Source organism: Taudactylus pleione, unplaced genomic scaffold (assembly GCF_031769625.1).
Source record: "Taudactylus pleione unplaced genomic scaffold, aTauple2 ptg000181l, whole genome shotgun sequence".
Taxonomy (NCBI): Eukaryota; Metazoa; Chordata; class Amphibia; order Anura; family Myobatrachidae; genus Taudactylus; species Taudactylus pleione.
In genome coordinates this window covers 1350977-1366109 of record NW_028284583.1, presented here as the reverse complement: position 1 = coordinate 1366109, position 15133 = coordinate 1350977, and the positions used below count along the sequence as shown (strand labels likewise).

The following is a 15133-nucleotide window of genomic DNA, read 5'->3' as shown; positions in this document are numbered from 1 at the left end:
CACATGCTGAAGGAGCAATTGTTAGCAGCTGCATATGCGTGAAAGCCACACTGTACATATGCAGCGATTACATTGCAATTATGCTCGTACAGAGGATTCACAAAGTGAGTGACAGGTAGTCAGCATTTGGAGGAGGTAATGGGCGGTGGCTACGAAAACGCAGGTGTGTTGGGACAATTTAAACTCTGTTTCATATGCGTGCATAAATTAGCCATGGCGAACTCCTTTGCAGCATGAAAGTTCTCAGCGTGTCAGGGGAGGCGCAATGTTTATGACAGGTCAGATTAGGGTGTCGCTGCCCAATCTGCGGCAATGTTACAGATGTTTACGCTGTTGTACATCGTCGGACAGATGTGAGAAGGCAGCAGTGGGCATCCCTATGCTCGGTAAGGCATTGGATTATATAAAAGATTATAAAAAGTATTTTTTCTTTATTTCTTACATCATAACTTTATGGAAGTATTATGTTCAAGGCAAGATAAATTCTAATTAAAAACTCAACTAACACTGAAATAACTATTTACACTGAGGGTGATGCCTACAGCAACAAATCAGAGTGTAGCTATTATTTCCTAAACTGTACATATAGAGGAGTACCATAGAGATTTGGGTCCTAGAGCAACTGCATGATATGATGCCCCCCTTCCTCCAGTACTTAACTACAGGGCCACCAACATTTCAGATGGATCCTTGTAACTGTACTTTGTTCATGTCTACATGACCCCTTAAACTGCAGTCCCAGCCCCTTGGTCGCATGGAGTCGCAATTGCAGCTTGTCAGGAAAAAAGATGTGTATAGCAAAAAGATGCACATATAAATAAATAGAAAGTTGTGGACAGGAAAAGCCACAAATTTGTGTCTATGTCTAATTTTGAATGTGTCAAGATGAACAGAGGTCTCATGTGCCCTTATAAGAAGGACTGCTGATTAACATGTATCTGGGAAAGGTTACAAAGCAGAATGGGTATCTAATACCGGCAGTTGGGATGCCTCCTGTCAAAATACCGACACCGGCATCCCGATGGTCGGTATCCTGACAGGGATCGGGTAAGTATGCTAACCTTCCCCTCTTCTCCCCCTAACCCTCCCTTCTTGTAGCCTAACACTAACCCTCCCCACCCCGTACCCTAACCTTCCCCGTTAGTGCCGAAACCTAAATCTCCCCCCTTTGTGCCTAAACCTAACCCTCCCCCTTTGGTGCCTCACCCAACCCCCACCCCCAGGGGGCTAAACCCTAACCTTCCCCCCAAAAAACCTAACCATAACCCCGCTATGCTGCCTTAACCCAATACATCCCCTGTGGCTAACAGCTAAGACACCCCCGTGATACCTTGTTCGGGATGGCGTCTGTCTGTATTCCAGCGTCGGGATTAAGATAGGTGTTGGTATTTCGATACCTATCTTAAGTCCCGTGTCGGTCTTCCACCGTCGTGAGTTAGTCCAGCGGCATCCCGTCTGCCGGTCTGTTAACTATATCCATACAAAGCAGTGACATATCTCTAATGGGTGCATGCAATTACTTACCTCCTGTCCATTCTGCTGCCCCCAACTCCATCATTCCATTGACATAATAAGGCAGAATTATGGTGCATGCTCAGAAGACTGACTCCAACTCAGTGCCAGAGTCCTTGTGATGGTCTGCCAATGTGCCATTGTAATTCAGAGGGGAGGGGACCCTCCAAAAAATGCACACGGACCCCTTCCAGTCTTAAAATGTCACTATTACAAAGTCAATCATTTTGGGTACAATTAATTATATATAGAGACATACCAGATGTCTAGTAATGTACCAAAAAAGTGCATGACACTAATTGTAGGATACATGCTAAAATAAAAATTCTGAAAAAGTGTCCAAGAATCCCAGGTTTACATCAAAGGGTGCAATACAACTCTTGTTACAATCAATATCACTTATCTGGAAGACAATGAACTAAAATATTCTACATGGGTAGTCAGAAATGAGTAAGCCTTTGATAAAAAAAGAACATAATGAAAGTATCTGGGTGTAGAGGAAGACTCCTATGACAATGTATTATGTTCAGAAGAACTGATAACAAATCTTTCAAAAGGACCATGGTAGAAACATGACACAGTTTATAGCTGCATTACTGCAATTTAAATCCTCACTTGGATTGAGTAGGACAGGTGGTAAAGTGGGAGGATCAATCAAAAGATGGCTATTGTATATATCCAGTGGTTCAAACAGCCTTGCCTCCCTCAGGGCCAGGTTCTAGACTTTGTAAAATCAGGGTGAAAGTTTTCTTTAAGCTCCCTGAGCTCAGGGTGTGTGGCCTGATTGGGGGCATGGTCATGGGAAAAAAAGACATAAAGAAAATACTAATTGTGGGGCCACATGTGCTACATGGGGGGTGGCCATTTGCCAGGGGGTGCGCCATTTGCCCAGGGGCAGGGCCACCATTAGGGGGGACTGCCTGGCCTGTAGTCCCAGGACCGGAGAGAGAGGGCATCCAGATGTCAGTGGTGTTGATCAATCATTCATTTACCGGCAGCCAGGAAGAAGAAACGGCGCAGGCAGCATTCCAAATAAGTTGCCCGCTGCGAGCCATTTAGAGCTCGCGGAACAGCAGCCAATCAGAAGCGGCCACTCCTGATTGGCTGCCGGTTCACGAGCAGTCAATCAGCAGTGGCTGCTCCTGATTGGCTGTTGGTCCGCAAGATGTGATTGGCTCGTGGCCAATGCCATATTTAACTGATGCTGGCATTGTTTCTTCTCCATGGCTGCCAATGCAATCCACAACGCTAACATCCAGGACCGTTTTTTTCCCCATGCCTGACTGGCTGCCAGTGACAGGTAAGCATACTGACCCTTCCCTGCACCCACTTTATAGTCCAGCCAGCCTTCCCTGTGCTTCACCACCAGTCCAGCAAGCCAGCCTGCTCTGCGCATCCATCCCAGTCCAGCCATCCTTGCCTGTCCTTTCCCCCCTCTACTCCAGCCAGCCTTCCCTGCCCTGTGCCCCTCCCTAGTCCAGCCATTCTTCCCAGCCCTGTGCCCACCCCCAGTCCAGCCAGCCTTCCCAGTCCTGTGCCCCCCCCCCTAGTCCGGCCAGCCTTCCTACCAGGCCCCATAATTTCTGATGGCAGCCCTGCCAAGGAGAAGCCGTTTGCCTCATTCTTACCTTGTGAAGGCAGATGGGTCCCATCCTCCTTGCTGCTGCTGCTTATTCTGGAGATGCACTGCTGCTCCTCCATCCTCTCTCTCAAGCAGCAGCTCCCAGCATGCCATGTGAGATGATGTCATGCGGCATGACATCATCACCCCTGGCAGCAGCAATCTGGAGACTGAGACTCCCAGTGGGTGGGAACAACAGCTGCACATTTTGGCATTATGACGCCGCCACTGTTTATAACTAAAATGCAGGTGGGCAAGAGCAGATGGGTGCCATCAGATTTGATGGTGCCAGCAGGGTGCTATGGCCACACCCTCACAGCCTAGAATAGCCATTGGCCTTTCTCAATAGCCTTATTCAGTCGGAAGGAGCAGTCTAATAGAAGGTGGCAAAGTAGTCTTCTCTTGTGTGGTGGAGTTTTTTTTATAGTATCCCAGTTTATATAGGAGACTAAAGTAATACTCACCATACACAAAATGGAGGCAACATGCATCCATTATCGGAAATGCTTACCGTCGCTGCCCCCTCCCCACCCCCAAACAGCCGCAGCAAATTAAAACAAACATCTGAAATTGGAACTGCATTTGAGGAATGTTTGCTAAAGTCCTTGAGTTGCCTGAGGAGCAGTACAAGAACACCTGTCTTGGTTGATTAATTAATACTATTTACCAGTAACCTGGCCAATTTAGGCTCATGCTAATCAGCTAGTCCAGGTATGTGATCATTAGCACATGGTTTTTAATGCATTCTGGCACCATTGAAACTACAAGTCCTAGAGAAAGACAAATTGGTTTTGCTTTCTTCAAATCATAGAAACAACTGTTTGCATCAATGTTATAATCTTTCAATGTAAGATGATATAATATGTTTTACCTTTCTGGTACAGATTTTCAAAGTAAGTAAGTTTAAAATTATTGAAATTTTCAGTAGCTGCTATTTCCTGAAGGACTCTGGAAAGCTGTTCAGCTCTCTACAAAAGAGAAAAACATCAAGCTTCATTGCATACAAAATAATGTATTTAATTATAATAAACCATATTTCAGTACATATTTTACCAATACAAATCTATAGCTAATTATTTATTGGAGATTTTAGGCACAAACTAAGGCCTAGTTGGATGTGGCTCACACGCAGCTCTTGTCTAGATGTTACCATCTGTACCTGAGTGGTGAGTGCATTTAACTGCATTGTACTGGAGTGTTGGGCATATATGCTGGAGTAGGAACAGACAATTTGGGTCCCTTGATGATGAGCTGCAAGCTTAAATGTTTTGATCAAAATATGTACAAAATCCCCGTGTTTTTATTTGCTGGATACACCCAGATTTGCAGTATATTATTCTTACCACCGATAGCAAAAGTATTTCTGTTTTCTATACATATATGGCATTAACATTGCCACGCAACTGGTACCATGTACAATATGGTTAAAACCAAGAATGGGCATGTTTGTTTTTTGTCCCCATTATATTTTATTTTTCGCTAATATGCTTTTTTTTTTTTTTTTAAATGTGTAAACTGGATGAGATGACTGTTGACCCTAGATATTAGGATGTCTTCAGCAGCTGTACCTCATTTAAGCTTGACTTTTATAAGAACACAAAATTACTTTTTCAGACTTTCAAATTGTGGGAGATTAAGCCTTCAAAATCCGCCTTACATAACAGATGTTGATTTGGCATTTTCTATGTGAAGAGCTGACATTTATTATTGTACTCAGTGTTATATTGTGTTAATGGACTGCACACTGGTTGCAGTCATACTTACTTACTGATGTTTACTGTGATCAGAGAACTGATGCCAAATACGGTACATGAAGGGACTGGACAATATAACTTACTTACAAAGCTAATTCTGCTAATATTAAAGTCTTATCATGCTCATTTGTTTCATTATAATGGTCTAAAACTTATTGAGGAAACAATTTATTTGTACCATTTATGTATTATATGTTCGCCTACACTTAATTGCAGCAATTAACTATTTAAATACTGTCTTGTTAGTAATCCACTGCTTTGGATTACTTTCAATTTCTTGTTATCTTTATTTTATTTGTTATTATAATAAAAGTACAATTTTATCTTAACCAACATCTGTACACAGGTGCTCCAGATGGAGTCCTTTCTCTGTCCTTTGTCTTCTGATATGGTAACAGACATTAATGTAATATATTATATTATCAAAGATGTGCCATTGCAGAGGCTATGAGGCCTGGTGATAAGTGGAGACCAATGCTGCCCATCCACTAGGCGATTGAAATGAGCGAATGAGCGATAACGATATCATTATCATTCAATCGTTTGCAAATCGTTCACTAAAATGTCTAAAACGACCAGTGATGCATGCTCCCGCTGGTCGTTTAGACATCTATCATCGGGCAAATATGTTGTACAACCTGACGATAACATCAGGTTGAGCATGTCAGCAGATGATTGATGTTCCTACACTGAACAACTGAGTAGAGGCACATAACAGACTGCCAAATGACTGCACGATTACAATGTCGTAATCATGCAGTCTTTTGCCTGTCTTCTAGTGGATGAGCAGCGTAACAGATAACGCGCTATATGTAAAGGCTCATACACACTTAACGAAATGCTCCATGAGCATATCGTTAAGTGATTGAGCATACACACTGAATGTCATTGAGCATACAGACTGAACGATATCGTTAACGGTATCGTTCAGTGACGTCACCATGCCACATCCCCAAACTTGCAGAATCTGACGATATTTGAAACTCACCTTCTATACATTTCTGATTAGCGCCTGCTAAGTGTGTTTTTGTCAATATCGTCAGATTGTCCTGAAAGTTCAGGCGACGGCAGATATTATTAATGATCCGCAGGAGAGGGCATTGTTAACGATATCGTGCATACACACTGTACGATATTGAATGCTATGAACAATAACGATATAGTTATCGTCCATATCTTTCACTTTATCATCTAGTGTGTATGAGTCTTTACAGTGGTAATTCCCACCACTATCATTTAAGCACAAATGCAATAAAGCCAAAACGTATTCTAAAACTGGCCACACACTAGACCAACTTTCATCCAACCATCCAACTAGTTGTCTGGTTGGAATGAAAATCTGGTAAGGAATGGGAGTAAATGATGATCAGCAATTTGTTCCTAAATGCCAGATAACAGATGAAAATGGTCGTTCAGACAAGTTTGAACAAATTGTTTAGATCAAACATTTAACAAACAACAGTTTTTGTCCAATTTCCTGCGTTTGGGAGCAAAAGGTATTCATTTGCTTTCATACCTTACCAGATTTTTATTCCAACCAATCAACTAGTTGGCTGGTTGGATGTAAATTGGTCTAGTGTGTGGCCAGCTTTAGATTAACAGAAATGGAGCCACACTGAAAAGGAAATGTAGTTTCCCTGCCACATAGGAGGAATTTAACTGGGATTGTGCTACATACTGTAGCTTCAGCTCTCTGAGGTGCTCCTATGTGAATGGGGAATTGTGTTTCTCATTTTAAGACATGATGGGGAACTTTAAAACCTTCAAAAAGCTGCGTTTTGCGTTTTTCAGTTTGAAAAATGAAACCATTCGAAAAGATGTGTGAGCCACAAATGTAACTGATGGTTGACAATGGACCTTCAATTATAATAAAATATCAATTTGTGACTTTTATTTCTACTACTGTGGAAATTAATAAGTAATAAACAGATTGGTGTTTTTAAATCTTTTTTTTTTTTTTTAATTAAGAATCCTATAAATAAGTATACTGTTTCAGCCTGCTACATGATTGCTCTCCATGTCAGCTACTGGCAAGTTGGAATGTTATAAGACACTGACTTGTCATGTTTACAGGTTGTGTGTGAGTGGTTACAACAAAAGCAGATGAACTATCTTGGTTAGTTTAAATTCATATAAACCTGCTAAGTAAAAAATCCTGTTAATTATTGGTATGAGACCCACCTCTGTGGTTAGATTTCGAAGAGTTTCATTATTGTTCATCCAACCTTCACATGGGTTACTCTATAAGTAGACCAAATAATAATTTTGTTAAAGACAAAAATCACATTTGAATAGGATTTATTGCACTCTAGCTAGGCTCTGTAACCAGGGGTAAGCTTGGGGGCTGAAGGAGAGGTAGTCAGCTTATAGCCAAATACATATTTGATAGACATCTAGGACAGATGTAGTCAATTGGTGATCAGGCTGGAAGACAGGATCTCCACTGTTATGAAGCCCATGTCTCCAATTATAACATCTAGCAAATTAATTTGGGTCACGACAATATACAGTAATAGTATTTCCTGAAGGCTAAGAAGATGGAGTTACCCACTGTTTCCTTGCAGTTATGTCCCTACCAGTTCTTAAGTTCTTACACCTGATGAGGGTAGGAATGGACTGCTATGTAGTGCGTGCAAAAGGGGTGTGACCTCGCAGGTGGGGATGTGGTCTCATGGGTGGGGACATGGCCTCGCAGCCCAAACCCCCATTTTTGTCAATCCGAGGTTGCAGGAGATGCTGGGACCAGTTTGTATTGCAGTGTCGGCACCCTCACTGTGTTAGGAGCCGAATACTGCACGTAATGTGGTCCGCACCCCTCACACACCCCTTTTGACTCCACTGTGTCCTTGGCATCTGTGAAAGTGAATTACACATGTGCATTAGTGCCAGCAGTCACTGGCAGGGATGAATTGGCCAATAGGCTTTACCAGAATTTTTACCAGTAGGCCAGCCAATTTTAGGGCCTCTGAAGGAATGTAAATAAAAATTATTATTATTTTTTTTTTTAAAGTAAGGACCAGGCACTAATCAATGATGGCCCTGGCCTACTAGTGGCCTATAACAAACATTGCTTTGCTGTCTTGTGGCTGGTCTAATCACTTGTGCCTCGACTGATCAGCATCCCTCCCCCTACTGTTCTTTGCCACTACCCCAGCCCAGCTCCTTGCCAGCAGTGGTGTGTGATCTGCACCATTCGATTACTAAAGGGGAGGTTACCTCAACTTACCTCAACCCTATTCAGGGCTCACCCTGACCAATTTGGTGCCCCAGCCGAGAATTTAGCTGGTACCCCCCTCCCTCCCACCCGGAAATAGATGCCATCTCACAGCAGCACTAACATCTTACTCTAGGTTGAAAGCAGTGGTGTATCTATAATGGGTGCAGTGTGTGCGGGGCACACGGGCCCCCACGTCTAGGGGGACCCCACACTGCACACACTGCACCCATATTATTTTAGACTCACCTGTCCATGGTCCCACGTCGGGTGTCTGCGCAACTCAGAACACCGGAAAATGGCCTCCGCCAATTTATGATTTAAAAAGTATATATGTTTCATGTATTTACAAGTTTATATGGTACTTCTTTGGTGAGGATGTGTCACACATACACCATAGAAGAAGGGGTGGAATGATATAAGTGGGAGTGATTGGCTCCTGCCAGGTAAAGAGGGTCTTATTTTAGAGAGATATATGAGCTGTCAGCAGCAACTGACAGTTATGGTGCGTACACACGGGATGATTTTTTTAACGATTTCTCATTAACGACAAATCGTTCACAAAATCGTTCAGTTTCGTATGCAGAACGATGAATGAAAACTACAAATATGCGCTCCCATTTGTAGTTTTCTTTCATCGTCCGAACTTCCTGTCCAACCTGATGATATTGTCAGATTGGACATGTTTGGGGATGAGGGAGGGAGCCCGGCACTGAACAAAATCGTTCTTGATTTTGTTCAGTGTTTTGTGCTCAGTGTTGATAATGACACTGATCACAAACTGGCGGGGACACACGGGATGATGTTCGTTCAGGGAGTATCGTCCCGTGTGTACGCACCTTTAGTCTGGAGATCCCTTCCTCGGGTGCTCACCCCCCTGTGTCCTGAATGGCAGCTTAGCGATGGCAGGCTTCCAGGTGTAGGAGGGTGGAATCGGAAAGGGAGCTTGGTCAGCCTCTTACTCACCAACGTATACAGCAGAGGAGGCTGAGTGACTGGCTGTCAGAAGGAGGTGGGAACTGCCTTCACATGGGGCCCATCTTCACCACTGAAGTAGGAATGTCCTAAGGTGCTCTGTGTGAGGCAGTTGGGAGTTGGGGAGCAGCACTTGTCATCAGTAAGCAGGGCCGCAATCAGGGGGGACTGCCAGGACTGGACACTTGGGAGGCCAACCCGGCAACTGCTACTACCACCTGCACGCTACTACCCCCTGGCTCACGGTGGCAGACAGTGAGAGGCACAGCTGGGGGGCCCGTTCCTACCAGCGTGCTGCGGCCAACCTAGTGTCCGTTCTAACACTTTGCACCTGTCACAACTGCAGTTCCTTTTTTCTGCCTGGGGTGTCACTTCTGATCTGGTGCTTACAGCACAATGTGGTCTTTATCTCAGTGGTTGATTGCATTAGCTGAGTGTGCTAGAAACACCAGAGCAGAAAGTGACACCCTAGGCAGGAAACAGGAACTGCACAGGTTGTGACAGGTGCAGTGTGCTAGAATGAAGACGTGTCCGCGCCCAGTGCCCACTACTATCCTCACTACCTTATTGCATTGGCTGGCGTGACCACTGCCCTCAATAAAGTTTTTCTGCCTATTTTGTTAGTCCCGGGCCCCACAATTTAGATTGGCAGCCATGTCAGTAAGGCAGCAGCGTCTGTCAGCAGTGAGTAGCATTAATGCAGACTTCACTTATACACAGTTGCTTCAGGACTACCTGATAGGAGAGCTTAGGAGACACCTTATAAGAAGTGAACCGTGAGAGTGTAAAGTATATTTATATATTAATTGCTCACTTCACTCAAGAAAAGACCTCAGGGATTGTCCTGTTATTACAAGAAATAAACACTGTACATACACCGAGCCCATAAGCTACAGTGTAGAACTTTAAGCCACTAATAGGAGCACAGTAGCATTATGTACGTTTAGGGGATCACATCACAGTAATTAACAGTCCCATCAGAACCATAAACCTCTGCCTATCTGCTATATAGCAGCCAGTTTATGCTGATCTATATATACATAGACGACATATTCCTGATTTGGACAGGTACTGAATTGCAGTTTAGAAAAATTCATGATCTAACATAATCAATCCGATAATCCAATTAAATTCACATTTGATATTAGTGATATGGGGCTTAATTACCTGGATGTCAAGTTAAAATTTGAGAATGGCAAATTGGTGACGGAATTGTTTAAGAAGCCTACCGACAGGAACACTATTACATTTTGGTAGTTGTCATCCAAAAGAACTTAAGTATGGTTTACCATACTAACAATTCCTACGGGCTCGTAGGATTTGTAGTGATGAAGTAATGGCCCGTAGGAAAATTGATTTGATGAAATGTAAGTTCCTTGAGAGGGGATATCCCGTTAATATTCTGAATCAAGGTATTGAGAAAGCTATGAATGTACCCAGAGCTGACCTTCTTAAATCAGGAAAAGTTAAAGGAAGGAATACGGGCAAGTTGCCATGGGTTAACCATTACCATACTCAAAGTAATGAGGTTAGGAATTTAACTAAAAAATTTTGGCCAATTGTAAGGACCGACCCGGATTAAATTTGCAGGACATTAACATTATGCCCTGCTATACTAGAGGTCGCAATCTTCATAATTGGTTGGTTAAAACCGATATTAGCAACATGTGTAAGATTGATAGGGGATGCTTTTTGCGTCCAAAATTAGGGTGTTTTAGATGTCTTAACTGTATGACCTGCCGTTCGTTAACGGTAGGCAATAGTTTTTGCCATCCATATAGTGGGCATAGATATACCATTAGGCACCGTTTGACATGTACAACTAAGTTTATCGTATATGTAATCACTTGCCCTTGTGGGCTCATTTATGTCGGCAAAACTGACAGAACTTTGAGGGAACGAATGGCGCTACACCGGTCGGCTATAAGGGCTGCCATTTCTTCTGGTAGCAGTGACCAGCCTGTGGCTTGTCATTTTGCTACAAGTGGTCACAGTGTTGCCTCATTAAAATATATGATCATAGATCACATTCCAAAATCTACTAGAGGAGGCGATAGGTCCCGCAGACTACTCCAATGTGAATCCCGTTGGATTTTTACATTGGATGCTCTGGCACCACGCGGGTTAAATGAAAATTTGGGACTACGTTGTTATCTCCAAAGCTATGATTGATAGTATAAATAAATATTGCATTATATACAACATTTATGTACTATATAGTTTAAATTTTATTACTGTCAGGTATAATGATACTATAGAGTTTGTATGTTCTCCTCATACTGTCAGTGTGCTCTTAGAGTAAGGTTAAGGGTATATTTTTTTCAATTTTTTCATTTTTTCCATTTTTTTCAATCTTTTCAACTTTTTCTATATTGTTTTATTCTATGATCATCAATTGTAATGATATTGTCATCTTTTATGATGTCTAGATGATGATGGAAATATCATCAAGCTGTTTCTCTGAGTCTAGTAGGTCTTTTTGCAGTATTTATAAGTAGATTATTGACTGCTTTAACATTGCAGATTTTTTGTGTCAGGTATTATGTGTTGTATTGGTATTGTGATATATGTGTTATTGTATACGTCGTTGTTGATTTTATTGTGGTCCGGTGACTGCGCGTTGTCATGACAAGGGGAGACCAGGCTGTGGGCGTCTCCACTCTCTTAGGGCTGACGCTGCTGTAGCGCCGGTGTGGAGGAGAGGCAGGGTGATGTCATCAGCGGGGGACCCGGCCATGGACAGCGAGCGGCACGGACAGCACACGTGGAGTTTAGTGAGTATAAATGTTTGTGTCATTTGTATTGTTGTGTTGTACCTTGATGAAGGGGCTGTATTAAAGGCTCCGAAACGTCGGTGATATACATCACACCTCCTATATTGTCATTTTTGGAGAACAGAGTGCCGCCTGTGTGGACGTGTATATGAGAGGTCATCTTTGGCTGACCTTTTCTGGAGGGCACCTGCTGCAGTATTGTCTTATTTATGGGAGTGCCACCCTGGAGGACTTTATATATATATATATATATATATATATATATATATATGTATATATATCTATATCTTTATAAAACTGAAGCGAAATCTATGTTTTCTGCTGATGCTGTAATATTATATAACAGGATCCAGAGTTTACAACATTATAAAAGTAAGTTTGTATTTGTCTGAACTCTATAAAGAGTAGAGGGGAGCAAGTGTTTCAGGACAAAACATCCTTTATTAACATTGCTAACTGTTAGGACAGTAAATAAACAGAGAGAGAGAGATACAGATATTAAACATTTTAAAGGATTACTTCACCAGGAGTCAGTGATATTATGAATCCTCACAAGCCTAAAGAATATTTGTAAAATTCTCTGAGAGCAAAGGAACATTCAGCCTAATAGAACAAGTAATGTGTTTGCTAGGACACAAGTCTAGGGACTTTATTATATATGTGAATGTGTCCATGGTGGTATGTTTAACTTGTTCAGTTAAAATATTGTATCACATATACAGCTCTGTGAAATATAAAGCTTGTTTATTTGCAAATGTATTGTTATAAACATTATGTTTACTTGTCTAAAATATAAGAACTCTTTAAACTGCATTTGAATGAGTCACTTATCTGGAGGAGCAGAGGATAACTCTGGTATACTATAATCGAAGGAAAGAAGAACAGGTCTACATGTTTTATACACTGTAATATCTTGTGTCACATTATGTGGGTTGAATAGCTCCCTATCAAAACATAGACATTAGTTATAATATTTTATTGGGTTTTCCCAAGTAGACTCAGACTGACTACCAATACTTGGGTGGAGACATTGATAGAAAAAGGTACACCACTTAACGGGAAGATAAGGGTGGGTAAATATTAGACAGTAAGGAATTTAGTAACCGAGTATCCCTTTATAGATAGAAACAGGGGATTACAAATGTATTATTGATAATTACAAATTCACTGCACAGCTCAAGCCCTCTTCTCCTCTTCTTGATCCGCATTTGTCCTCTTCTCTCCTCTGCCTCTCCCTCCTCTGGCCCATCTTACATCCTCTTCTCTACATGCTTCCCTCTTCTGCCCAGCCCACCTGTGTCCTCCTCCCAGCTATACTTCTCCCTATATCGGCCCATCTACCTCCTCTTCCCTACTCACCTTCCTACTCCTCTTCCTAGCCCACATGTGTCCTCCCTGCCTCTCATCCCTCTCCTCTGGCTTGCCTCTATGCACACCCACTTCCTCTGTAACCTGGGGAATGTGCCCTGGCTACCTCTCCTAGCTGTGCCCCTGCAATCTGCCGCTTTGCCCTAGGGAAGTGCCTATGTCGCTAATGCTCAGGGCTGGCCCTGATTCCATTGCTGGTGTAGGCCCTGTGTGCTGGCTGCCTGCCACAACTGCATAAGCATCACTCCAGGACCTCTAGAATCATCTTGACTTGTCCCCCAACTCAGAGGGTACCCTCTACTATGAAGTATAGAGAGCAGGATGGTTATGAAAGGACACATTAGTATTCTTTAAAATATTATAAGTACAGATCCAGACAGGCCTACTGACCACATATATTTTGTGAAGATATATATGGAGGCCATATTCATGCTGTATGTGTTTTTTGAGGATTTACTCATTTTTTATGTATCTCCTTGATGTTGTAATGAGGTCCATAGCAGATATCGTCAATATCTGCTGTGGTCCCACTATATTTGATTGCACAGCAGTCCCCATACAATAAGGGATAATAGTTACAGCAGATAAAGCGATCTTTTAAATTTATTATTTTTCATCTGAAAACCTAAAGAAAAAACATGCCAGGAAATAAACCATATAGCAATAGCCTTGAGGCGCAGTAATTAATAGAGCAGTGTTTGTTATGTTTACACTCTACCTCATAAACTGGTCAGTGCCACAAGATTGGCAGATGGCAGGAGGTTGTACTATTATTTAAGAAAGGGTCACAATAGAAAACAGGAATTTATCAAATAGAAATCTGAGTTTCTAGGCAAAATAATTTGATGGGATTGCGTGGGATGCAATTTTAAAGTAAATGTTTATATATCAGAAATTATTATTGTAGATAGTTATTTGATAATAACTTATGAGCATGGATTCCTGAAGGACTGGTCTAACAAATATGATTTTTTTTTTGTGGTAAGTTTCAAACAAGATATTGGAGTCACATCAATTGTGGGTGATACCAGTGGTGTCAAAGATGATTGCAACCTAGTGTGCATATATGCCGCACTTACAATAGCCCCAAGATCTTGGTAAATTAACAATTTTGTGTGTCAGTGATGTCCTTCCAACGCCATAGAATCGGAACCATCGCACAGAGGTGAAGTGCTGTCACTACTATTACTGTTTTTACTGTATCCTCGAAAGACCAGACACCTCAAGTTACAGCAGCACCCACCACATCGGATCTCCAAATAAGCAACTCCAATTAAGTGGCAAGCTTTGATTTTCCAAATGGGTAATACAATGATGCCACAAATGCCAATAAAAGTCTCCCACTATTTCAAAATTGTGTTGGAGAAGATATGTCCAAATAGGCAATATATTACTTATTTTTTGGGAATGCCCCATGATCAAACCTCTGTATTTATATTAATACAAGAAGTAAACAATGGCTATAAAGCCTGAATTTGCATCTTATTACATTTATTTCCAGAGATTTTGCATATACAGTACGAGACATGTGATTGGATACATTCTAATCGTGACTAAAGCAGTGTTGCCCAACATTGGATTCAGGCTCTTCCTCCTTAACAATTAATATTACGTGGTAAAGTTGCCATCATTTTGGAAGAATTAAGATTATGGACAAGTTGAATTAGCAAATGCAATTGTTTATCCTGCTATAGCCCTTTGCAAACTAAATTAATTTGTACTTTGATGCTATACCGTTTATTTTGACTGTTGTTAACCAACTATTCTTGTACTTATATTATAAATCTGAAAATACAATTGCACCTACCCCCTCTTTTTTCTGTATCCTTATTGTCTATTTTGGTTCTATATAAAAATTTTTATCAAAATTTGGTGGAAAACAAGCTGCAAAGCAAGTCCTGATAGCTAACCCCAT

General features: G+C 41.7%; 1 protein-coding gene across 1 annotated transcript in view; it reads right to left on the bottom strand.

Annotated features, from left to right (window-relative positions):
• The window catches only part of AOAH (acyloxyacyl hydrolase), a 187293-nt gene that overhangs the window by 37663 nt on the left and 134497 nt on the right, over positions 1-15133 (bottom strand). The window contains exons 18-19 of the mRNA XM_088476026.1: positions 7069-7128; positions 4005-4101 (exon numbers count right to left, since the gene is read on the bottom strand). Coding sequence (XP_088332152.1) covers positions 4005-4101; positions 7069-7128 — 157 coding nt within the window. The remainder of the gene's footprint in view (positions 1-4004; positions 4102-7068; positions 7129-15133) is intronic.